Here is a 27,883-nt window from a genome sequence, read left to right as displayed (position 1 = left end):
CATTTGTAGTGGTACGCATATCCAGACATATTTTATTGATCAACTCCAGGACTAACATCATCTGTTTAATTTCTGGCTCATCAATCTCTCGCTGTGGTCTCCATGGATTACTCATTTCACATGGATCCCAGTCAGATGATAAACTCCAGCATAGTGTCTAATGTTGTCCCGCTTTCAACTACAGTTACAGTGTATCGAACTAATGTCAAGCGGTTCGGTTTTATTTTACAAATGCTTTTGCCGGACTCCAAATGCTCGTAGGTATGAATGTTTTTTTTAATGACGTAAAATGACTTGGGACCAGTCGTGTGCACTTTTGTACACTTCCTTTCTCCCTAAATATATTCGATAGTAGGCTGCAGTTATTCATGACCCCAATGAGGGTCAATTCTATTCTATTCTATTCTATTCTATTCTATTCAACAGATTTTTTTGGCATCCTTGCTACTACTGTTTTTTTATTTGCAGCATCTAATCATAACAAGCTACATTTTCATTGTTCTAAAAATCAATGTAACATAGTAAAGAGTCGAATGTGAGCAATCTATGGAAGCTCTGACACATTATTCAGTGTGTACGTTAATGTACGATAGCAGCGATGGTAAAGAATAGCGGCGGGAGAGTGCTACATGGGAATGTGTAGTTGGAGGAGGTAAGTCTAGCGTTACCATGGCAACTGAGGCATACTCGCACAGAGGTCTTCATCTCACATTTCATATTACTCTCGACCCCTCCCACATGTTCCCCCATTTGGTCGGGTCCTCAAGCCTTCTTTCCCTACGTCACTTCATTGGCCCACTTCTCAACACCTTGATGCTCTTTAAACATGTCTCTTCTTCTTGGAAATGCCTCCCCCTCTTTCCTGAAAATATCCTCTGTGTCTTACCATCAACCTCAGTCTTCGCTTATACCTTAATATTTAGAATTTCATTCATTGTTCTCATTTCTTTTTGCTAACATTCAATTCCAACCTGTGCCTCTCCTGTTCTTGCTTCTTGCTTTGGGCTCGAGCTAGTCTCCATTTTTTCCAATTATAATCTCAAAGCCCTTTATTGGTTCAAGAAGGTTTTAAATATTGTTCTTTCGAGCTCAGTATCCATCTATCCATCCATTAGCTATCGCTTTGTCCGGGGTCGGGTCACGGGGCAGCACCTTGAAGCCCGGACTTCCCTCTCCCTGGCCACTTTGTCCAGCTCTTCTGGGAGGATCCCCAAACCAGCTGAGAGACATAGTCTCTCCAGCGTGTCCTGGGTCGTCCCCGGGGCCTCCTACCAGTGGGACATGCCAGGAACACCTACCAAGGGAGGCGTCCGGGTAGAGCGCAGTATCAAATGGAAAAATGAAAGATGGTATCCTGACCTGCCGACTCCTGCACTAGAAAGTAACGTTACGATGGGAAGCCACAGTTCACATACAGAAGGGTTGCAATAGCTATCTGTTTGATTGACAACCAGCATTGCAGAGGAAAAGTTGCTCAAGGCAACTATACAAAGGTTGAAATTTACAACACATGGATTCAATAAAGGATTGCATGCTTGGCATTGCGCTAATTCGTAATAATGGAGCAAATACTGTCTTATTCACAAAGCATGCACAGATGGGGAAATGCATCGCTAGTATCTGCCCGTGTTTAAATGAGGTACCCAGAAATGTCCATTAGAGAAATTGCACACCTACAATGAGCCTGCATTGTAAACAACATCTAATTCACAAACCATCAGCGCTCAATAGTCATACGCAGTTTGAGTGACGTAAATAACGCCAATAGAGAGCAGGTAGAAAATGAACGATTGTCAGCTGAAGGGCTCACATTACGCGGGGTGAGTGCATCGGGGCACGCTTCATGTAAAAACATGCACCATTCCTGTCAGAAAACGACAGCCAATCGTTTGGAAAATTTTTATGTATGCAAGCTATTCATAGCTCTTGCATAACTTGCTCAAATACCATAATTACACACAAAATAACTATTATAAATGAATGTGTAAACCCTCAAATTTACAATTTAGCACATTTTTAAATCATCCGATTTTCAAAAAGACAAATTAATCAAATTAATTAGATTTATTGGTGTTGGACTAACTAATAAATTAGGCTGAGAATGCAGTTTCAAACAGTGGTATGAAATCTCCTCTTAACAGCCATTGTTCTGTCACAGTCCTCTTAGCGCAATACAATCATTTTCTTTTGCCCTGTGTACAGTTGTGTCTTGTCATTGCTAAGGAAAGGTGCATACTTTAGAGCAGTGGTTCTCAAAGTGAGGTCCGCCGACCCCTGGGGGTCCATGGCCTGAATGCAGGGGTCCATGAAATAATTTGGGTTAGTAATAAAAAATAGCTATTTTGGTTAACTTTCATTTATTTTATTTTAAATATATGTATTCATGACTCTTTGATGAAGCAATCAATTCAACCAGTTTATATCTACTATACTGTATATATATACTGTATATATATACTGTATATATACTGTTTATGTATATATATATATATATATATATATATATATATATATATATATATATATATATATATATATATATATATGTTTGTGTGTGTGTGTGTGTGTGTGTGTGTATATTTAAAATTTGCAAGTTTTATTTTGTAAACTTCAGTATGAGTGAAAAGTAATAAATACTGTATACTTGTTAAATGGGATCTGTAGTTGAATAAAAAGGGCACTTATGTTTGGCTTGAAGTGTTTTTTTGTTGTTGTTGTTGTTTTTTTCTGCCAACATTTGCAATGGGGGGACCTCGAAAATTTGATTTCTAAAAAGAACTCCTGCTTTAGAGGCATATGACAATTGTGTAAGCCTGGACAGAAAAATTGTATTTGCAGGAATGGTTCCCAAGAGTTAGAATATGCAGAGGTTATTCAAAGTTTTCAGCATATGATCAGACAGGGTTTAAATTCAAAACAAAATGTAATAACAATTTCCTACAGTGTGAATTTGATGAACAGATTAATATCAGAGAAGGTACAGTCACATATGGAGTCAAGTAAAAAAACAAATGTACCCAAAATCGTAATGTGCTTGTTTGAGCAGCAAGCCTACTCCAAAACACACTTTGGCTTTGGGAGAAATTGCAGTTTTTGCTCACTGGTTTGGGAAAAATTACCTCTTTTGGGAAACATGTTCAGATGCAACTTATGATTCAGAAACGTATAGATGCTCGAATAAATTATTCAAAGTGGAACTAGTGCTTAGTGTGAACTTAGTACCATGGGGTATGGCATAGGAAAAATAATGCAGTAAGTTAGATCTTTATTCTTTCTACTCTCACCTCAACATTGCGCTCACTCCAGACCTCTTTTACAGAGGCACATGCCCCAGTATTAATGTTCTATGTCCAGTATCAATTGGTTGACAGGGAAGAAAAAAAAGTTGGCTATACATTTTTCTCACTTTACAACCTGCTTGCGATGGACACTGCCATTGCCTCCCTTTACCTTTGCCCTCCCATCCCAGTTCATTGTGTGGAAAGCGGCATTGGCAGGTGACCCCCTAACTCAGACAGACGGTTTTTGGTCTACATCACTGTCACGACTTGCAAAGTGATTGCAATGACAGTGGGCATAGGCGAGACTCCTACGAGCAGGATAGCTGAAAGGACATGTACTGTACATGCAACCAGAGCTGTCAACACACACATTTCTGTCTCGTGTCATGCTCTCATGCAAAGCTTTTACATTTTCACCATAAGAAAAAGAACCAGTATGAATAACAATTTTTTGACACATGATGCACAATGACTACGGTCCAAATGATTGCAGGACTGGCCTGACTTTAATGCACTGCAGTCCCGCCTCCCGATCCTCCCCCAGTCCCTGATTAGCTGCTCTAAACAACAACCCACACCTGATTGGGTGCAAACCCAAAATGCAGGAAGGTAGACGGGCAGGGTGTGCTTAAAATAAAAAAATAATATAACAAGGTTGAAAAAAGGACAACAATGGACTGAGAGCAACTGCAACAACAACATCAAAATCATCAATGACCCGACGAAAATTGAAACCGGAGGCTAAATACACTAAAAATTGATGGACACAACAACAAAAATGAACATCTGGACAAGACACATTTGGAGCAGCAAGATGATTGGCAGACACAAGGAAAGCAAGATGACAAGCTGACAAGGACAGGTGGACAAAATCACACGAACGAGGCACTGACGCAAGGGGACCAGAAATATGAACAACTAAGGACACAAACACAAACCCAATACACGAAAGAAACAAAAAACACAAAGACCATCCCAAAACATAACAGCTCGTTAGAGACCAAGTAATTAATTGGCTTACCCTGAAAGAGCTCTTGTGCTTGTGGCATTGCACACTTAACCTTGAGATTGCGGGCAAGGGTGATGGTAAGTGTTTTTTTTGCAAAGCGTATGCACTCCCCTTTCACTCAGTTTCATAATCAGTGCTGAAGTGGCCACCGGGAAAAATAGCTGTGAGCTTGCTAATGTTGTAGCAACTACAATAATGTAGTTTTATCCGAATCCAACACAACCACGTCTTTTAGTTTCGTTGGGGGTATAAGACTGCAAGGAGAGGCATTGTATGCGTGCGTGTAGATTTAAATGCAGAAATTAAAGTTGCAACAATAAAATGATTTGAACTTTGAATGCTTTATTTTTTGACACAACTGAATATTAATTTGTCTAAAAGCCCTAAAAATCACGTCAAATAGTTCCTGCCATTTAACCCCCAAACGTCTTCTTCCTTCTTCCTTCCTTCTCATCATTTGTTCAAACAACCTTGTTACTCTTCGATGTATACTCATCTTCGGTCCCAATTTGTTTGAAACGGAGGTCTTTGGAGATGATTTGCTGATCATCTTACTTGGAATACAAATCCCAAGCTTTCGTTACACAAGTGATGACTGTTGTGAGATGTTGCCCTTGACTGTTTCTCCCCCACCTGCCAACATCCATGCCTGTGTGTTCAAGCACACGTCGAAGAGCTAAAGAAGACAAGTGAAGCCATCTTTTCCTTTTCATAATTCGTCAAAGTCCACCGAAAACAATATCCACGCAGCCACGTTGTTGACAACAAAGAGGCAATTGGGCGGTGCTCGACAAAAGTGCACTTTTGCGATGTTCTGTGTAAACTCTCTAAAACCGATGCATACTACACTGAATCAGAGGAATAAATCATAATTTTAAGGATTGCGATTGACATGGTATTACTTATTTCACATTTGAATTAATTTTATTCAAACACAGGTATGTGGAAAAAAATGATCTGTTTTGAATTATGTGGTTATAAGTCAACCCCGCTAATATGGGGGTTGAAAATGAGGAAAACAAAATTTCGACTTGAACTTGCAAAAATATGGTTGTTGTTTTTGTTTTGTTTTTTTCCCATTTTTCTTGGCGCCCTAAATTGCCGACTGAATCGGTCCTGAGATAAGGTTGTGTTTTTTGTATGAAGTCGCGATTTATGACCGTCAACCATTGTTACATACTTTCCGGTAAGAACTTCAAAATAAAAGCCTTCATGTCGAATTACATGCATTTGTGTCCATACAATATTCAGTATGGTAATGTTAATTTTAAGTCTTTTTCCTATTAGAGGAGGGACGGTAGCAATCCGGTTTAAAGACACACTAGTAGGGGGCTGCGCCCAGAAGAGCTTAATGCCTAGCAATGCCCCGGGAGACGCCCTTCTTCAGTTTTGAGATCTTTGTAGGTTTCTGGACCAGTAAATAATGTAATAGCTATATTTCAATTGTATAGCACTTGCAATGGCAATTCCATTGTTACAATGAAAAACAGACAGTCATGTTGTGACTTTGGCTTGCTCATTGCCTAAGTTAATGTATGTAGTGTATTTTGACTGTCTCTCCGTTTCACTTGCTGTCTGTCTGTCTCTCTCGCTTTTGTCTTTAGTGCCTTAGTAATATTGACTTTCTGATTCACGTTCATTGAGCAAATGTCATAGTAAAATAATGCGCGCTGACTCAGAAAGACAGCTAATGGCAATTGGAAGAGGTGTACGTGTGTGCGTGTGTGTGTTTGCATTTTTGTGTTTCTATTCTCCTCCCAGGGAATGAACTGTCCTGTTTGCATTTGTTGACTGAACATCCTTAGAATTGCCTACAGGGTTATGTTTCCTTTGCATGTGGGAGTTGACTGCCAAATACAGATATACAAAGCAAAGGCACCAAGGACCACATTAGTGGCCCGTGGGCCTGTAGCAAATATAGAGTAGCTCTCCAGTGATGGGAATGGGATTTCTAAGGAATGTTTTTTCATTATTTGAAAATTATTATTTAAAAAAAATATTTGAAAAAAACATTAACTGATACTTATTTACCTAATTATGTATATTAATATGCTTTTTTATGTCCTACCTCAATAAATCTTTGCTGATAATTTTTGTAATGAGAAATCATTTGAGGCATCAGTCTCTTACACAAACTCCAATTGCAATGAGGAAGGTTAAGTATGGAAGTATGTACAATGTAAACAAAAACAGAATAAATGATTGGCAAATGCTTTTCAACCAATTCAGGAGAATACACAACAGACAAGCTATTTAATAGCCAAAGGGGTGAATGTATTTGTTGGTTTGTTTGTCCATCCAAACATCCATTTTTGATAGCCACTTATCCTCACTAGGGTTGCTGGCTTGCTGGTGCGTATCCCAGCCGTCTACAAGCAGTAAGTGGGGGATACCCTGAACTGGTTGTCAGCCAATCACGATTGTTTGTATTTTTTTTCCATTTGATTTTGATGTCCTCATTATATTCCCAAGAGAAAGGGTGAAAAAAAAGGACTGTAAAAGTGGAAAAAATAAGGATATTGTCACGTTTCTTGCCTTTTTAGTTTGTGTTTGCAGACTGTCTCCTTCCTCCGCATTGGGCGGGGCCATCGGACAGTCACACCTGTTGCGCATCTCGTCAGAGGGCTTTATAAGCTAGCCGGCACTTACAAGCCTTTGCCGGGTTATTCCTCCGCCAAGCTCGCTTGCCGTCCCGTGAATCCCAGCGCTCTTGACCTCACGTCCTACCTTCTCGAGTCATCTTGGTTTGTACTTTGTGCGTGTTATGTTTTACGGCTTGTGAACGATTTCTGTTGCTACTTTGTTTGCAGCCATCCCCCGTGGACTCACGCCCTCCTTGCTGCCCTTCTTTCCCGTGGACTTTAGATCCAGACGTTCTCGTCTCGCTTTGTGTTGGTACTTTGTGACTTTGGTTTGCTACTTTGCCTTCGGACTGTTTTTGTTTTTTTCTCACGCCTTGCGTGCTCCTTTTGTTAATAAACTCAGTAACATCACCTCTTGTGCCTGGTTGGGGTCCATTCCCATTTGGGATCCGCGGGTTATTCGTGACAGAATAACCCGGCCACTCAATGGACCCCACCGACGGCGAGCGGTTGCGCAAGGCCCTTGCGAGCCAGGGGCAGTTGGTCGGTCACCACCAACAAGTGCCCAAGAAACTCCAAGAAGACGCCATGGCCACCTTGATGTCCAACGTGCAGGGCCTGGCGTCTCGCCTACCCTCATCCAGTCCGGGAGATGCTTCCTCGGACCAGAGTAGCGGATCTCCGCACTTGAGCCGGGAGCCCACCATCCCCTACCGCTACGCTGGGGAGTAGGGCACCTGCGGTCAATTCCTACATCGGTGTTCCCTGGTGTTCGATCAGCAGCCGTTGACTTACCGGTATGAACGATCACGGGTAGCATTCATCATGAGTCTGTTGACCGATTAAAGCGGCCGCCTGGGCGATGGCGGCTAGTAATGCTAACCCCGCTCTCCGAGACTCCCTCACCGAATTTACACAGGAATTCAAGAATGTTTTTGACCACCCGGTCCGGGGGCGAGAGGCAGGAAATCAACTTCTGGACATCAAGCAGGGCGGTCACAGCGTGGCCGACTACTCCGTGAGGTTTCGCATCCTGGCCGCGGAGAGCGGGTTTGGTGAACATTCTCTCCGGGGCATTTTTCGAAGGGGCTTAAACCCCAAACTAAAGGACGAGCTTGCGCTGTTGTGTACCTTACACTGAAAGGATGTCGCTGTACGACTTCTTTTTTCGAAGGTGACCTCTTTTCATCTGTGAAGCCCTTTGAGACTTCGGTGATTTAGGGCTACACAAATAAAATTTGATTGAAATCCCAAATACTTATTGATTACTAGTAACACCGCGGTGAACTGGCCTCTATTCCAACTTTTTTAAAACATAGTCCTGGTATCAAATTCAAAATGAAAGAAAAACCACCAACAATAGTTTATTAGATAAAACATGTTAAAAACCTGTCTTTGAAGTGAATTTGGTTGAACATACAAGAATTTGAAAATCTTTTTTTCTATTTACATTTTATATGGCATTCCATCTTCTCTTCTCTAACTGGGAGTTAAAAGCACCAACATCAGCATAATGACCAGTGAGGGTAAGTGTTATACAAGATAGATGGATGAATAATCATTTATTTTTAATTCATTTCTATGCCTCTAGATTCAAACCCTCTCAATCACACCCAAGGACCATTTCGACTGTCCAGTTCACTTGCCATGCAAATTTTTGGAATGTGGGAGGAAGCCGCAGTGCCCGAACAACCCACACGGACGTGGGAAGAAAATACAACAGCGAGATGGATTTGAACTCAGGTCCCTGAACTGTGAGGTGGACATGCTAACCACTGCGCCACGAGCCACTTTATCACACATTTTATTTTGAAGCATTGTCTGGCTTTCTCACAAGGTCTGGTTGTTTGATGAAAATTAGCGCATTCGCTACAAGTCTCATTGCACGTCTGGGTCAAAAAACAGAACTCATCCCATAAATGATGCCCGATAAATCTCTCCGTCTTGCCTGGCTTATTTTACTTTTCCCTGCCTGACAGAAGAAGCGAGTACACCGAGCAAGTCAGGCTACGTCTCTCACTGCAGTTGGACAAATCTGAACGTGTGAATAACACAGTCCAGATGTGTATTTTCCTTCATGGTGTTTAGTAAACTGTAATAGCACTGAACATTTTTTGGTGGTATCACTGCAAAAGAGGACATTTTAATATATGTTGGTGCATTTTTGTATATTTGCATCGCTTGTTTTTGGGATATCAATACAGTGGCGGTGCATGCTTTTCACACTTAGGCCTTCAGTGTTTTGACTTGAATAAATACCCCACGTAAATACACACATGCATTACTGGTTTACGCAGGTGATTTAAGCATTTAAATGTCAATGAACTCGCATCAGTAATTAAAATGTATTATACGTGATACTGCCAAAACTTAAAATATTTAAAGTTTTATGAAGTCCAAGAGCAGGCAAGCTTTAACAAGATTGTACGCGAACTTACAAATCACATTTTAATGTGAGAACATTTTATTTATTTACCAATAATTGAGTATGAATGAATTAAAATTACGAAAACATATTAAAAATGAAAAAAAAAATCAAATGCTTAGCTCACCAAAATGGCTGTCCCCCATTTATTTCATTACAAAATCCATTCTTCTGTCTTTCCTCAGAAAGACTTCAATGACTTGCTTGAAGAGTTGTCTGTGCATTTCATATCCAATAAAAAAATCCTTTTCTTTTGACATGGACCCCAATGCTGAAAGTTGCGTTTGTCCAATCTACATTTTGCTCTTCTTCAGCCATTGTGGGTTAAAAAAAATAAGTGAGTAGATTTGATTTTTCTGCTAAATGTCTGCAGGCCTGGCTTCGCTGTATGCTATGGCTTTAGTGCAGATCAGCACAGTTCGCTTGGTTGAGCAACACGTGTTTTTTTTGTTTTAAATAACTTTATTTTGTTTAAAATAACTTTATTTAACAACTTCCAACATTAAACACGGTTGATCAACATAGCATTTAACACAACAGAATGAATGTCCAGCTGTTCTGCTAGATAAAATAAGTGCGTTGACACTTCTGTGTGCAAGTGAGAAATATTAGCTGTACCCGAGTCGAGTTTACTCATTTTGATCTGATTCAGCCTTGGTGTGATGAGGGTAAATTAATGTAAAAAGCAACACTTTTTGAGAAAGGTCTTTCTGTGAGTGACCCGCACTTATTTTATTAATATTCAACCATCTATTGAACCGTCTATTTTCTATACTGCACATAATGTTCATGGCTGCATAAAACAAAAGCCAATCCAAAATAAATTCAAGAATAAGGCAGACTATTACTTGTTCCTCAGTCGCCAATCAGATGCACGAGTCACATGGAGTCATGACGTCACAGAGTAGATTTTTTTAAATCCTTTTTATATGGGTGCAAACTGTAAAGTTTAAAGGCAAATACAGCTAGTGACAATTAATTTTTCTAGACCAAAGGCGAGGTGTTTGTTACAAAGGACAGTGTAACCAGCTATTAAATGTAACATGACTCCATGACAGGGTAGCTCTGGCAATAAAGGCCTCTATACCAGGAAGTCGATAGTTGAATGTCACCGCATCTATTTTTTTCTTGAAAGATTAAACAAAACAAAGAGCAATTAGAGGCTGCACTTCTGCAGGATGGAAAATTAGTGTTGTAGGTGGGCGCGCTATGCGCAGAAGCCTTGAGTGCAGTTAATTATGTGTTTCATTGTGACAAACATAAGGCTGCAAAATAAGCTGGGTGGAAAAAAAGATGAAAAAAGTGCACAGTTTATGATGTTCAAAACACCCAAGGAAAAATCATGTATTTTTTTAAAGAAAGAGTTCTGTCTCTGTGACGCCATCACTTTCTCATTTTTTCCTTTCTATTACCCTCATATTCTTACACCACTATCTTTTGACTGGGCGCATCACCATTTTTTTATTTTTTATTTTTTTTTACCATTTACAATATTCTGCCTGCTTATCTCTTTCTTGCGTTTTCTCTTCTCTTTGGATTCCTCCAGAGGATCAAAAGACTGTGCCAATATGGCATAAAGGCTTGGTCTACTGCACTTCAAAGGACATGGATCGTTAATAGTCTCTTGTTCATTGCTCACAACGGCTCACGACAAGCAAAATGTATCTACGGTAATCCGTCTTTTTGGTTTCAAAGTGAAAGTAATACTGTATACGTTATGATATTATTATCCTCTCCTGCATGGGGTGATACTAGCCGCCTCAGCAACTTCAACTCAGCAATCACAGGGCTGCACAAACGTGTGTAGTCTTGTGGCTAATACTTCATGCATAGTCTCTCCAGTTAATAGGATGTTTCAGTACTGTTTCAGAAGCTCAATTTGTGAAAGCTATAGTTGATCACCAAAATACATTCTCACGATGCCTTTATTCTTCAATCTATTACATTTTGTCTTCCCATATCACACACACACATCACATGAAAAACGCCATTGATAGGGTTAGGGCTGCAAGTAATATATATATATATATATATATATATATATTTTAATATCTAAATTGAATGAGATCTTGTATAAAAGTTTGTGACGTATAAATTTGATATACGGTATACAGTATATATGATTGTATTTATAAATTTGTGATTGTATATATTATTTATTTGCAAACAACGGGAGACAGAATGCTATTGACGTATTGATTTTGAGTTTGAACTCCTTTTTGACTATGCAGTATTCTGTTGGTAATATCCATCCATCCATTTTCTATAAATATACTGTCAGGACTAAATATGCAGGCATGTTCAGTATGTTAAAGCGAGGATGTTACAGTTGGTAGACAATAAAAATATTGTACAAAGACAATTTTATGTTTCATATGACCACCAAATACCAGCGGCTTATGGTCCAGTGCAGCTTATCTGTGTCACGTTCTGCCTGAGTTACGTTCTGCTATGGGTTTTGTTGTAGAGATTTTGGATTGTTTCTTTAGCCATTTAGTTAGTATAGTTTCTTCGCCGCGTCTGCCTCACCTTTCTGTCCATTAGTTTTATCTTGTCCACCTGTCGCCTGTGCGTTCCTGCCCTTCCGTGTCACCCAATCAGCTTCCCCTGCCTCTTGTCTCTCCCAGCTGTTTCGCGTTGTCTTGTTAGTAGCCTCGTGTATTTAAGTTGCAGCTTTTTTTTATGTTAGTCGTCGAATTATTGTACCTCGTCAACTTGTGTTCCCTGTGCCTGTGTACTCGCCCTCCATTCTTCCCCGTCGTCCCATTAAGTCCCTTGAGTTATATTCCGTTCCTCATTTATTTTGCTACTTTGTCGAGTTATTGTCTTCTGCTTTTCTGCCTTGTTTTATTATTAAAAGAGCATTTTTGTTTGAGCACACCCTCTCCGTCCTCCTGCGTTTTTACGTCCCTTTCTCTCCACTGCCTCATGTCGCCATGCCACGACGTGACAATCGGTGGCAAAAGATGTTTTTTTTTTTTTTTGCTTAATAGGCCGTAAAAAAAAAAAAATAAATATATATATATATATATATATATATATATATATATATATATATATATATGTATATATATATATATATATATATGTGTGAGTGTGTGTGTGTAAAAAAATAAAAACATTACACACACACACTCACACACACACATATATATATATATATATATATATATATATATATATATATATATATATGTGTGTGTGTGTAATGTTTTTATAAAATCAGGCTTATGAAAATTGCAATATTCATACATTGTGTGTTCCCTCGCCACTTCGCACTTCACTTTTTGCAGATTCAGTGCTTCACTTTTTTTTTTTTTTTTCAGAAGACTGCCACTTTACAGCAATGCCTACCCAATGTACTGCAATCAACACCCCCACACTTAGTCCTGTTGTGGAGTCTGAAGCAGTCTAACAGCCTGTCAATACTCAGTCTTCAGCAAAATTAAAACACTTTTGTTTAAAATTAACCACTGCACATCAGTCTACATCAGGCATGTCCAAACCCAGTCCTCGAGGGCCGCCTATCCGACATGTTTTGGAGGGTTCTGGCCTCCTACTACACCTGATTCAAATGATCAGCTCATCAGCAAGCTCAGCGGAAGCCCGACAACAAACCTGATGTAAATGTGGCTGCGGCGTGTGAGCTGAAACATAAGGGAATGCCAACACAGGCTGAGTCTGGCTCTTTAAGAAAACTTGCACTGTGGGGAATGAGCATGGGGAAATTAGCCCCCCACAATCTGGTACATTGTGTTTTGTGTTTGTGCCCAAAAAAAAGAAACATGCCTGTTCGGCCTCCGTACTACGGTTAGATCACTGGGGACGGGAAAGAAAGGTAGGCAAGGTTTTATAAAACACAGGAATCATGGTCCCATGAAACTACAAAAAAACAGGGATCATTGTATATAATACAATGGAGGTAGCTCCAAAATTAACAGTCACAGCAGTTTGAATGTTGCTCAATTGAAAAGCCTAGTTTTGAAAAAAAAAAAAAACATGTTTAAAATTTTGTTACATATATCTTTCAAATGTCCATCGCAACTTGGGAAAATAATAATGACTCGAAACCTTCAGTGTTAACTGACCACTGGAAATTATATTTGAATAACAGTTGAAGAAATTTGATATCCAGACAGATGTAATTGTGCAAAAAATGGTTCTTTGGCTTCAACACCAAAACGACTTTGTCATTATGCTTACAATTAATTCCCTGGGTCATTTTCTACCAAGGTTTGCTTGTTTTGCTGTGAACACTTGGATGTGTGTTTTTTAATGTCAAATTATTGCAACGGGAAATTTGACATTTAAGATTTTTGTGTCAAATGGTTTGTCAATTACAGTGGCCTTGCTGTGCCAAGAAAGTTTCATCTTGGATATTATATTCTAAATGCATTTGGCCACATGAAGATAAAATATACTCTGGAAAATGAAAGTTGAGACTCAAAAAAAGTTGTTTATGTTGAAATCCCAAAATGGACATCAATGTCGAAAATGAGTATTTTTGACAACAACTCAAAACTAATCTCTGGTTTTGTGAAAACACACACAGTACACAAACACACCTAAACACGCATTTTTGCTCTAACATGCACAGTCAACCGTGGTAGCTTACAAAGCCAGGTGTGTGCCTTTTCAAATCATGTCCAATTAAGTGGTTGAAATATTGGAACGATGATCAGAGGGAACAGGATGCACCTGAGCTCATTTGTTTTTTAGTTGCAAGAACTGCATGCGAATATTTATGTAAATGTAATTTCTTAGTTTTAGATCCTTATACTGTTCCAAAACCCTCCCTATTTTTCTCCCTACATTGTCATTATTTTAGAGTAGGGGTGGGATCAGGGCACTTGAACATGTCATGTGAATACATGTTGTTGCTCGGGGAATATTTTCCAGAAGCACTATGTCATATGCTTAATTTTCTATTGACCTTTACTATCTTTGTCTGTTCTTTGGTGACAAATAAATGTAACTTACCGTTTCTTTTATTAGTTTTGGCTCACATCTAAAACAATGCAATGCAAAGAAAAGTTATGTGCAACTTCGTGACTGCAGATGGCAGAATCCAATTTATAGTAAAGGCCAAACCGTATAAAGGGAGAACCGGTGCATTATATCTTGTGTGGTTGTGAAGTCTGGGACAGCAGTATGTCAGCAGCTTGGAGAGCTATTTTGTATGCAACGATTCCGCATCCCGGTCCTATACTCACAGCTCAGAAAGGATTAGCACTCATCAAAATCTAAAACTTTGTTGTGCCAAGTCATTGTACAACTATCTTGGAGAGGAATATGAACTTTTAAAATGGCCTGCATTCTCATCTCTTGGTCTGCCACACAAGTTTACCTGTCTTCCTGAGAACTCTCTTTGTTTGTATAGAATGGTCTTGTTCAGAGTGCAGATTTGGAAGGTATTTTAAAGCGAAGCAAGACTTGCATTTACAGCAACCCCGTGTTCTTTTTTGAACTGTGACCATGTGTCACTGCCCACAATAACCAGCCAATTTATTCAGTGCTCCCATGGTTTGCAGCAGCTGATGGGGTTTCATAAGTGGCCCGACTGCAAGCTTAAGTGCTACAGGTGACTATTACAGTGGCTTCTGAAGAGAGAAAAACAATGCATAATGTCTTTTCCCAATCCAATGGAAGCTATTATAGTGGTGCTTTAACAGAGTTTCATTTCATTTCATGACTAAGCTTGTGACTTAATTTACTGGAACAGCATTAAAATACCTTCATTAAAATGCCATCAATCCATTCAAGCACCCCCCCCCCCAAAAAAAAAAAAAAAAAAAACATGATTATTTGTTATATAACTTCAATGAAGAAGAATACAACTGCAGTTTGTTAAACCATAACAAAATGTACAAAAAGGAATATATGATGAAATGAACTGGCTTTTTAAGATTTATAAAGTGATGTTACTGTACATTTGGCAAGTCGTAGTGTCGAATGTGTGCCTTTAAGGGGCTTGACATAGCAAGTGACATAATGACTGATGTTCTATCAATATATGGCATTTGAAAATAAAGCCTTAAACTTTTGCTTGACTGAAAGTTTATTCCCAGTTTTTGTCTGAACTTTATGTATGAAAGCGCATGCAATGCAATGAAGCAGCATCGTTAACCTTTTGATTTTCTAGCCTCCTGCTGACACCTTTGATTTAGCAGCCACACATTTGACAATGCCATTAATATCTGTTGGCGGGTCGCCCGATGTGCTTCCATGTTTTTCTCGTTGCATCTTCATATGGCACTTCTATGCGCAGTTTTGTCAGCCAAGTCCCATCTACAGTATTAGTTTGTTGTCATGCATTAAAACCAAAAGTAGTGAGCCTGTTAATGTCTCATGTAAAAAGTACAAACACTATTATTGAAATGTCATAAGCAAAAGCAAAATGTCATCTGTTTTCTTGGATAAATACCAAGTACAGCTGACCCCAGCCATATGAAATGAATCCTTTCCCGAGGTGGGATCGTTAGGTGAAATCGTCGAATGGCGGGAAATAGAAACCAATAATAATTAGCTAATGTGTATAAAACCCCAGGTAATAACATGAACATTTTAAAAACATATTAAAAATTCGTAACTAAATAGTGTAGTAAGTGTTACTTATATATATATTATACATGTTTATAATTAAATAACATCATAAATAAAAAAAATATATAAAGGAAATATGGAATTTCATTTACCTTTGGAGTGACGTGACTTGAGCTAGTTACAGCTATTTTCCCTAGCAAGGGTAGCCTAGCCTAACCTAGCCTAGCCTTCTTCATACTGTATTTCTTGATTTTCTCCAGCTTCGTTTCCATACTAATCCTGTTCTTACTTCCTTCAACATCACTAGCAATCTTGGGACCCATGGCTAACAAACAAAAGTTTGAATTAAGCACTAAAAAGCACAATAAATACAATATTGCAATTACTCACAGAAGATCAAGTCATTAGCATATCAGCATCTTAGTGACACCGTAATACCGACCAATAGCAGACCAGCATCTAAGTGACACAGTCCAATAGTTGATTAGAACTTCAGTGACGTATGCAGTGTTGTATGTTGTGACATAAGAGCGTGGTGCGACTCGAATAGTCATACGCACGAACACTGACCGCCAAATTTGAATTTTGTAAATGCTGATGCCGTAAAGAAGGAAAAATGTTATAAAGAGGGGACAGAAAAAAAACGGAGTATTCCACTTTGTAAAATTAAAAAAAAAACGTAAGCCCGGGACTGTTACCCAGTTTACCCTGTTTTTTTTTAAAGTTGGAGCACTGTGGGCCACTACCTGAAAAGTAGAAATTTATGTGTGCACACTATCTTGACTTGTTAAGTAAATGTTCACATTTAGACTCATTTTCACTATGTTACTGATGAATGCCTTGAAGTTAGAAGCTGAACAGCAACAAAAGTATAAAATATCAAACAAAAAAATCAAACTTGTCACATATGTGCGACTAGATGAAGAATTTACTTGCCTCATCTCAATTCATGAGGGGCAAAATATCAATGTGCTGGTGTGAAAAGGACTGAAATGAGGGTCAAGTCGTTGGTTCAAACCTTGTTATTAATGATTGCATTAAAAAACAGGCTCACACACTGCCCGTGGCTTTTCAAATGAATACTGTAAATATATCTGTTATTTCCTCTGAGAGTGTTCAATATTAAAAGAAGCATGCGACTTGATTCATCCTTCTCCTGAATACCCAACATCAATAAATGATTCAGATGCAGACGACAGCAAAAAAAAAAAAAAAAGAGCTTTATCACGGGAAATCATTCAACAGCCTTGCACCAACTCCATTGAAAAGCCACAAAACAAGACCATGAGGGTTATATAACAGTGCTGTCACCCCTCACCCTCTTCACTAATTACATTGCCGAGTCAAGCCCGCCACTGATTCTGAGGTACTAAAGAGGACATTGCCTCCATAAGGCACAACTGACTGATGCTACACCTGAGGCCGTGCATTAAGTTTAGCACTCTTATTTGTTGTGTGTCGACTTACTGCACTGGTGGTGCCGTCTGTGTCTGTTAGCCTCTGGTGCAGATCAAACCAGACTGTCTGTAAGCGGAAGCACAACAGCAACATGTCAGTCAACAAGACTAATAAACAGCCTCCAACATGCCAAGCCACTTAGAGTAGCAAAAGGTAAACTCAGAGGAGATGAGGTAGAAGTGTGTTTGCTTTTTATCTTAAAATGTGGATGCATCCCAGGAAGTGAAACTGTGAAAGATGACGAGATTTGGAAAATGGTCTTTTGCAGTCACTAACGGAACTTTTCTCATTGACCCATGACAGTACTAAGGGTCACTGGCCATGTATTCTTGAGCGACATTCTGAGCTCATTTACATGCAGTTATATTTTGTGCCATTATTGAATATAATAATAATGAGAATAATAATATAGTGATTGATACATCACAATTCGGGTCATATGTTTAAGTGATATTATATGGAATATTGCCTTTCCTTAAAAAAAAATAGGTATTAAGTAAGTATATTAGGCATGTTGGAATTGTGCCAAAGTGCTTCATTTTGTCATGGGAAAATCTAAAAAAACAGAACAAAAAAACCCTTCTAATTCTTTTGAGAATCTGAATAAATATAAACATCCTAAACACTTTGCAAACATTTACAAAGCCCCTCTGGTGCCAAGGTATGAAAAAAAAAAGCGCTATTCCGTACCCTCAGTTTATTTATCCATTCCCTCAATTTAGTAATCTGTTCCCTCAATATATTAATCCGAACCCTCAATTTACTAATCTGTTCCCTCAATTTAGTAATCCGTAACTTCAGTTTAGTAAACCGTCCCCTCAGTTTGCTGTAAACGTTGCAATGAAGGAAGGTGTCACGGGGTGGTGGCAAGAAAGCGGGGCGACGAGAGTTTGGATTAAGTGTGGAATAAACAGGTGTTGGCAATTTCGCTCGCAAAGAAGTTCTCTGTTTCCTTCCTGTCTAATGAAAAGTGTTTGGAACACCTCACACAGGACATGCCACATTACTAATACCGTGGACCCCCCAGTTTACGATGTCCCTGCCTAGGATTTTTTCACCTTATGACGTGGCCCGCAACGTTTTTTTTTTGTCCCCTCTTAACGCCATTTCTTTCGCCTTGCGACACATCCAGCATGGCGGTCAATGAGCGCTCATACGTCTATACGCATGTCACTAACCCTAACTCTTAAGTCCCTACAATGCTAGTCGATGAGACAAGATCTCACGAGATCAAACGCCATGAGATTTGTCGCTTCAGCATGCAACGAGATTCATTTCCTCTTCACTTTTTTGGAGGGTACGGCTTATTGAGCCAAAAGTGCAATGGAGGGCAACACTACCGATGGATGGGCTTGGATGCTACACTATCGTACAGTAGGTGGCGGTATGCACTTAACCGTTGTTTGTGATCCGTCATTAATTGAAAAGGAGAAGACGCTCGATGGAGTACACAGGAGAAATACACGATGGCGCGGGGCAACATGTGGCAACATTTTGGTTTTCCAATTGAGGAAAAGGATGGTAACACATAGACAGACGAGACAAAGACAGTGTGTAAAATCTGCAAAAAAAGAAAAATGCCATACATCGCATCTAACATGAACTGTATGCAAAAGCATTTGCAGTTTACCTCAAAAACCTTAAGATAGCCAGCTCCTCAAAAAATGCCTTCAAACAAGCAAGCAAGAGTAAAAAACGCTTTTGCATCGCCACTGGACCCATCAAGTGCGAGAGCTACCAAAACAACACAGTACATTGCGCTCGCTATGAAGCCATTTTTTGACGGTGAAAGGCAGTAGATTTCAGCGAATAATTGACACCCTTGACTCCGGTATGAGTCGCTCACGGCATGTCTTTAGTTACACAGTAGTTCCAACACTTTACTAGAAAACCGAAGTGGAGGTCATTGATGCCATGAAGTAACTTTGATACCACGACTGATTCCTTCACTTGCCGCAATTTCAAAAGTGCACCTTTCCATTCATGTGACATCAGTTGGCAGTAATCATGTCAACTATTTGCATCAATATTTTTTTTTGTTTAAAGTTTGGGACTTTAAACATTTTTTTTTTCATGTTCAACTACGAAAGAGTACAGTTGCAACTTTTCATCAAGGAGTGGTTGAAAAGGAAGTACTGTATTTTATTTTGTTCATAGTCAACTATTCTGAGAGATCACAGCTGAATAATGTGTTTTTAATTGAAGCGCCATATAGAAAAACTGTAGCTTATTGCAGACTGCTAAATGAAATATACGCATATCATTTTGAAATTTAAACGTTTATACAAGCAATCATTTTTTTTTTTCAATTTTAAAAATCTTTGAAAAATCTTCTCGAGGACTCAATCTTGTGAGATCTCTCGACTCATGGGATTTGTATCTTGTCCCATGCCAACTGAATAGATAACATTGATCTCCATGCGCAGCAGGAGCTGACATGCGCAGACTCTTTACCAAGACACGTTCACAATGCAGAGCCATTTAAAAGCCTGGGTTCATTCGCGAACACCACGTCACCAATTTGAAGTTCTTCACGAATGGTTGCATTAAAAAGTACTTGGGTGACGAGAGAGAATGGAGTGAGTGTGGAATAAAGGGATGTTACAGCTGGAAATGTGTGAGCTAATACTCTTCCAGTTCCAACACCTGCAATCCTCCAATGTACCATAAGAGCTCTCATTATTTATCCAGTTGATATTATTGTTACACAGTAGTACATAGTGGAAGGACCTCTTGATATGATGCAGACTTAAACCATAACAATAAACATACAGAAATATTAATAGCTGACTGTGTGAAATGTATTATAAAAAAGTTTATCTCCTGGCTATGCATAAATTGTATGTGCAGGTGTGCAGAAGTGTCCAGTAGCTTTACATCGGCATGCATGAGTTTAATTTGGCTCTGCAACTGAACTGAAGTGCCATGATTACCCTCCACTCTGACAACTTGGGAGTCATATAAACTTAGTATGACTACACTAACTCACAAGAAGCAATGAAGGCCCCTTCCAATTAAGTGACTGGTAAACGCGATAACTCCTCCGGTGAATATATTATGGCTGCACGGCACACCTAAGCAGGGGATGCCCCTGAGGTGTGGCTAAGTCTTTTTCACACACACTCTCTCGCTCTCTCTCTTTCTCTCTCTCACACACACACGCATACACACACACGTGCTTCTGATATTGCATGATAAGAATATGATCTTCACACACAGACTAAAATATAAGACACTGCACTGCGTCCACCTTTGTGAAGAGAAAAGCAGCACCACTTTTTCATTTGCCGTTCAGGAGCTAATATTACAACAAACAGCACATCGGTTCCATGATCCCCAATGATGCTCAAGCAACAAAGGTGAAGTGGTAATTAAGAATACTGGTAATTTTTGTTCATACGCAGAATGCTCATCCCATTGGGAGGAATGTACTGCACTGCATGTCTGTTGGCAACAAAGGGGCTCTTGAGGCCTAATTACCTGTACTTTTGCTGCATATGTGCCTGAGGTTAAGATTATTGAAATGATACGTGTAGTACGAATGTAAGGGGCATAATGAACATTTGTCGTCATTTTCCCTAATATAAGGACTTAAACTGTCACATAAACATTGCTGTAAGTGAAATAGATACATGTACTGGCATTGGATTCGAGTTCATTAGATACAACCAGTGCATAGCTTATTTAAATAGCTCAGAAGAGAAAGAGATTGAGACCTAAAAATATTAAATTAAGTTTAATCAAGACAACGGTTATGTCTCAGGCACCATCATGCCATGCTGAGATAAAGACATATTCAAACACCACAGGAAAGCTGTATTTTTGAGTGATGATATAATAGATATAATGTCAGGCCCTCAGAAAACTGTAATCCAACACAAAATGTAAATTCCTACAATAGCACACATATTAATGAAAACTCTTTTTTTTTTTTTTAATTTCCTGTCGTCCCTGGAATGACCAATTTTGAAGCACTTAAATTTATGTTAGAGATGCTACAGGGAATCCATCAACCTTGCAAGACCTCTGAAGTGGAAAAACTATCAGAAGGTGCACTTTGAAGATTTTTTTTTCAATTAACGAAAAAGATAAAAAATAAGTGGCCAATAAGGGTTGTCCCGCTATTTTATCCATTTTCTATACAGTATCTTTTCTCTGTATAGCTTAAGAATATACCAGTTAAGCTGGCGCAAAATGCAAAAAACTTTATTTTTAACTGTACGCTTATTTGTAATAACATGTGTTAACAAATGTTTAACATCTCTGCCAAACCCTTGGGCAGTATTTTGTCATATTCTTTGCTCTTTACCTAAAAAGTGTTTCGCATTGAAATAAGACAGTCAGGATGTCAAAGTTCAACATGGCATGACCACTGTTATTAAACTACCACGAGTGTGCCATTCCTTGGCTAGAATGCTGTGCGAATTATGTTATAAAAAAATGTAATGTTATAAAAAATAAAAATGTTATAAAAAACAGATCAAAATACAGCAAGGGTTAAGCCCATACTGTAGTGGTCTATATTAAACCACCCTGGGAATCTCCCGTGCTATGTTAGCACTTACTGTTTTTCCTTACATTGATATTCAGAGTAGTGTGTACTGCTTGTACAAATGTTGTTGCACACTAAAATGCTAAGTCTATGCCGGATGACATTAGAGAGAGTCTTGCAGGGGGATGCATAGGCTTGACTTAGGCCTCCATTTTCTGCTGTTCTAAGCCAGTGCAGTGGGACATTAAATATTAAACAGATATCCACCACCATGCATAATATAATGAATTTAACTGTACTATGCCATATAAACGTATAATGACTCTGTGGGGAGTGTATCTTTACAAATACTGGAAAAAAGTGAACCATTAAATTCATATCACAAATCATTATATATCATATGTAGTATCATATCATACTGTATATATGCCGCATATCTAATCCATAAAGTGTTCCCACCTACGGACTCTCTCAAATGGAAATTCCTGAACCTGGAAAAAAATACATATGCATTAAATGTACTACTACTATATAACCTTAACGACCGATGCCTTGGAACGGAACTTCCGGTATCCAGAACCCGGATGCGATTCGGTGACAGGTAAGTGACTCTTTACGGAGACGGGTTTGGCTGTAATTACCAAAGATTTTCATGTTAATAATCAACGTCTTGTAGATCATGGCATTCAGAAAAAGAACGCATGAAGAAAGTGATGTGCTCAGTTCAACTCCTGATCAAAAGCCAGCAAAGAAGGGATGGCATCAAAAATCTTTTTGTATGCACAAGAATCACCAGACATAAGCGCTGATCAACGGGACAGTTACTTCTATTTGGCAACGCAACTGTATGATATGCAGGCAAACATTTTGGTATGCAAAAAAATGAGGGCAAGACAACATTTCAAAATACAGTAGACTCATTTTTTTTCCCCAAGACGGACATAACCCAACATTAAATATACAGTACTGTATACAATATCGTAATGAATTACAGTACAAGACTGTACTTTATTGTATTGGTGTTATTTTAAAAACTGTGCAGAATTTGTTTTTGCATTTTCCAGGACAATATAGTGTTCATATACCGTATGATGTTCTTGAATACAGCAGTTTTTGTTTAATAAACGGTTTTTAGATAATATATTTTTGCATTTTTATGCTTGGGTTGTTAAACATGTACTGTATTTTGTTAACAAACTTGCATATTCACACAGGACATGTACCAACATAAGAAATTTCTCTTGTAAGAAAAGATTGGACAACGCAAAAATGATTCCTTATAGGAGAATACTTGACAAAGCGTGTCAAAAAAGAAAACTGAGTTACTTATACTGTATATGCTACACTTAATTCCTTTTAAATTTATATATTTATATAGAGGTCTACACATGACCTCTTTTCATCTGTGAAGCCCTTTGAGACTTTGGTGATTTAGGGCTATATAAATACAATTTGATTGATTTGATTGATTGATATATAATACTAATAAAGTGACATAGTAACTGCACTTTGATCTGCCAAAGTGTGCTTGTTTTATTACTGATAACTTGTGAGTGTAGATTTTTTTATGATGTCATTGCTGCATCATGGGGTGCATTACGGGGTGGGACTAGGCCCAATCGCGACAATTTTTTCATTTCAAGAGTTACAGTCTTCATCCCTCCATCCATTTTCTATCGCAGTATTCCGGGGTCGTGGGGGCAGCAGCTTGAGCGGGGAAGGCCAGACTTCTCTCCCCGACCTCTTCATCCAGCTCCTCCAGGAGGATTCCGAGGTGTTCTCAGGCCAGGAGACAAAGTCTCTCCGGCGTATCCTGAGTCGTCCCCAGCGCCTCCTCCCGGTGAGACGGATGCCCGATCACCTCAACTGGCTCCTCCAACGCGGAGGAGCAGCAATTCAACACTGAGCCCCTTCCGGATGACCGAGCTTCTAACCCTATCTCTAAGGTAGAGCTCAGATAGCCTGTGGAGGAAACTTGAAAGAGGAAATGGCCGCTTGTATCCGGGATCTCGTTCTTTCGTTCACGATCCACAATTCGTGACCATAGGTGAGAGCAGGAATGTAGAGCAACTGTTAAATTTGACTTTTGACTCAGCTCTCTCCTCACCGCAATAGACTGATACAGCGTTCGCAGCACAACAGACGTGGCATTGATCTGGCTGTCAATCTTCCATTCCATTCTACCCTAACTTGTGAACAAGACTCTACTCCTCCACTTGGGTCAGGACCTCCACCCATTTCTTACTAAAGATCATGATCTCAGATTTGGAGGTGCTGATCTTCATCCCAAACGCTTCACACACGACTGCGGACTGCTCCAGTGAGAGTTGGAGTTCCCCATCTGAAGAAGCCAACAGCACCACATCATTCCAAATCGCAGCGATGCAATGCTGAGTCCCAAACGGGACCCTCTCAACACTTAAGCTGCGCCTAGACATTCTGTCCATAAAAGTAATGAACAGAATCCGTGACAATGGGCAGTCCAACCCTCACTGGAAAACAACTTTGATTTACTGCCAGCAATGCTGACCAAACTCTGACATCGGTGGCACAGGGACCGAAAATCCCATACCGGGTTGTTGTCAAGTAGTGACAGGCGTTAGCACATGTGAGTGGTGATGTAACACCTAATGGTATGCAAACTGCAGGTCTAAGTTATTTCATGACTTAAACTGGCTTATGATACCAGTCAGAATTGGCTTCAACTAAAAAAGTGTAAATTGCAACAACAAAATGTATCACCCCGAGAAAAGGGATCCTCAAAAATAATCAAATTGATGAAATTGATTGATTGAAATGCTTAAAATAAAAACAAGTAGCACACACTGTCATGTGTAGTCATTTGGTTACTAAAAGGTTGGTCATATTTCAAAGCTACAACAAATACTCAGTAACTGCAACACATACTGTATATGTTTTTCTAATCACAAGGAATAGAGTTTCAAAGATGTTAGGCCTATTATTACATGTAAAGTTGAAGAGTGTAAAAATAGTTGATTGAATTGTTCTTAATTGAATTGTGGAAAGTGTTTAGAAAGGGCAAGTTGAAACTATTCGCCAGCGTCGACTGAACCGCAAGTCGTAACTTTTAGGGGTTAGCCTTGTGACCCGGAGACCAACACCTGAAGTGAAGGGAAAAGTCAATCAAGTATTTGAGCAAATCCCCAAACTGCAGTCCTCTTTTATTATTTATTTTTTTAATACAAACTTTTTCGTTTTTTTATTTATTTAGTTTAATTCATGTTATTCAATCAATTTACTTTTTAATTAATGTAAATAACTAAACAACAGAATAAACTGTTTTTGAAACACATGGATATCTTCTAATTGTTTTTCGTTATCTCTGAATGTGGGAGCCAATCTAAAAATTGCATGTAGCCCTGGTCTGGAGTGCAACATTTTGCCCATTCTGGGTCTGATTAAATGTCACTTGGGCTTCCAAGTGAGATGAGGATGGGACACACACATTTGTTTTGTTTTGTATTTTTTTTGTATTTTTTCTTTAGGATAAGTGCAACTGAAATTTTCATCTATTTTTTAAATTCTCTTTCCATAGACATCTTGGTCTAAATCTGTACCACACATATTTTAATACAATAGTCTTGAACTGCAATGTGTTGACATTTGAGACAATGCTGTATTTAAACAAAGAATAACTATACTAATTGTTAAATGTCTTGTTAGTGTCAATGTATGGTGAATAAGTGAGATCTATTCAAGAAAGAGAAAACTGTGTCCTTCTTGTATTATTGATGTATGGTATTATCATTTAATTTGAAACTGCTTCCCTGCGCATCTCTCCAATTCCGGATGCACCTGAATGAATATCTGAGGTTATTCAATGTGGTGACTTTTCATCCGTATGTTAAAATTTACTTTTCAGTCAATCGTTAAAAATCAGTGCACCAAAAAGTAGTGCATTCCAATTTCTGCCGTTCACATTTGCTTTTAGCTACTGCAGCAATGTTGTTGCAATATTCCATACGTCATTACATCTGCATTAGCTCCTCAAATTCCAAGTGAGTATCTTGACTTGTAAATACATTTCTTTCTTTAACAATTATGAACCATCATACATATATAGATAGATAATTTATTACGGCGGGTGTACTCAGGTTAGCAGGTAGAATGTGTATGTGTGTGTGCGTGCGTGCATGCATGTTCAACTGAGCACAAATATGAAGCAACACTGAAAAAAAGCAAACGATGTATATTTTCCTATGAATGGCAATAGTGGTAGATAAGTAAATAAGAAGTACAGTAAGTAGTTGTAGGTTGCTGTCATAATTACAACTGTGTTTGTCACGTTCTTTCTGTATTGTTTTGTTGTGGGCTTATGTTTGCGGTTTCAGTTTTATTCAGTTGTAGGTTCATGTTGTCCCCCCATGTGTTTGTCATTGGTATGATTTTTCCCACCTGTCGATGTTACCTGCCCCTAAGTGTCAACTCATCAAGTTCCTGTGCCATTCGTGACTGTCCAGCTGTTTTGTGTTTCCCTAATTAGTGTCAGTGTATTCAAGTTCCAGTTCTAGCTTTTGCTAGCTGTCGGGTTGTTATCCTTTGTCAATGCCGTAAGGTGTTGTCTTTTCCGTCCTGTCATGCCGTTTCCCCATCCGAGTCCATCATCTTCCCAGAGTAGCCTCAGTCCTCCAGTGAGTTTGTTTCTGTTTCGAGTGTTTTTTGTTGTACTTTGTAATATTTTTTGTTACTTCTCTTCCTGCCTCAGTTGTGGTTACAATCCTCGTTTGTTTGCGCCTCAGTGCCTGTATTTTTGGTTCCCCCTTTTTTCCACGTCTCCATTCAGCGTGCCGAGACGTGACAGTGCTCCAACAACTGTGGAGCAACAACTTTTGGTTGTTTATTATTATTTAAACATTTAAGAGGTCAAGGCTTAAAGAAGCGATTGAGATGTCCATTTCCCTGAACCATACCTTTCCTGCTTTCAATGTCTCTCTCATGGAAACATTCAAAGGATTCAAAAAGATCGGTTCATCAAGCAGGCTCTGTGAAAGTTTGTGAACAATCTGATCATTTAAATCAGGTGAGGTGACAACCGGCAGGATACGGCTTTGGGGCAACCAGAGTTGTCGACAGTGCAATTTCGCTACATCAGTGGTGCCCAATCATATCTTTTGTGTGCACCCTAACTTTTTTCTTCATATGATGAATACCCCTTCATTTATAAGTCATTGATTTTTTAAAAAAAAAGTAAAACATGAAACATCTGGTTATCAAAAAAAAAAAAAAAACATTTTATTTCATCTCCCTAATGTAATTATCAGTGATTTTCTACTTTTTAATTAAAATAAACAATAATTGAATTGCTTTGAAAATAAATTCATACTACATCATCTTGGGAATAGAATACTATCTTTTCCTGCAATGTGCGTACATACTCATGGTTAGGAAAACTCTGTACATGACCGCACTTTCATTTGAGTGATGTGTCTCTTTTGTCAGTGCCTCGAGAACTGGACCTTTAGTTATTCATAGCTCCTTCTGGTTTTGTGGTTCACTCATTCTGAAACAGCTGAGTCTGCTGGGGATCCATTAGGCTTAACATGCTTTCTACTGGACCAAACAATCCTCTTCCTCCTCGTGTTTTAGAGATCAAACCTACTTCTACCGTCCTCACAGTTACCATATCTCTCAGCGTACAAGTAGACCTCTGCTTTTTACTGCAATTTGGGTGAATTTGACAAAAACGTGATTCTAAGTCTACCCCTGCCTTTAGTGGTCACATAGCTCATGGCTTTCAAATGAAAACACATGGTTATGGGTGGGAAGGGCAGAAACGAGACAAGACTGTGAGGCCATCTACGCATGCGTGGAGATGCAAATACTGAAAATGATGGTGCAATAATAAAATTATTTGAAGTTCCAAACCTTTATTTTTCTGACACATTTGAAGATTAATGTGTCAAAGTAATCATCACTATTTGACATGCCAAATAGCTCCTCGCATTTCAATGTATGGGTATAACTGCCGGACATCCTCTTCTTGGTTCTCGTCATTTTGCTCAAACATCCTCGTTACTCTTGCACAGGTAGTCAGAATCTGCCCCTGCCCAATTTGTTTGAATCTCCAGAAAT

General features: G+C 39.0%; 1 protein-coding gene across 1 annotated transcript in view; it reads right to left on the bottom strand.

Annotated features, from left to right (window-relative positions):
* Positions 1-27,883, bottom strand: part of necab2 (N-terminal EF-hand calcium binding protein 2) — a 129,407-nt gene that overhangs the window by 13,248 nt on the left and 88,276 nt on the right. Inside the window, exon 9 of the mRNA XM_088417803.1 lies at positions 17,308-17,364. Within this exon, the coding sequence (XP_088273929.1) occupies positions 17,308-17,364 (57 nt within the window). The remainder of the gene's footprint in view (positions 1-17,307; positions 17,365-27,883) is intronic.

The sequence above is a fragment of the Hippichthys cyanospilos genome, chromosome 6, assembly GCF_059441005.1.
Source record: "Hippichthys cyanospilos isolate Australia breed blue-spotted pipefish chromosome 6, RoL_Hcya_1.0, whole genome shotgun sequence".
Classification (NCBI taxonomy): Eukaryota; Metazoa; Chordata; class Actinopteri; order Syngnathiformes; family Syngnathidae; genus Hippichthys; species Hippichthys cyanospilos.
The sequence above is the reverse complement of the archived record's forward strand: the minus strand, read 5'-3'. Positions and strand labels throughout refer to the sequence as shown.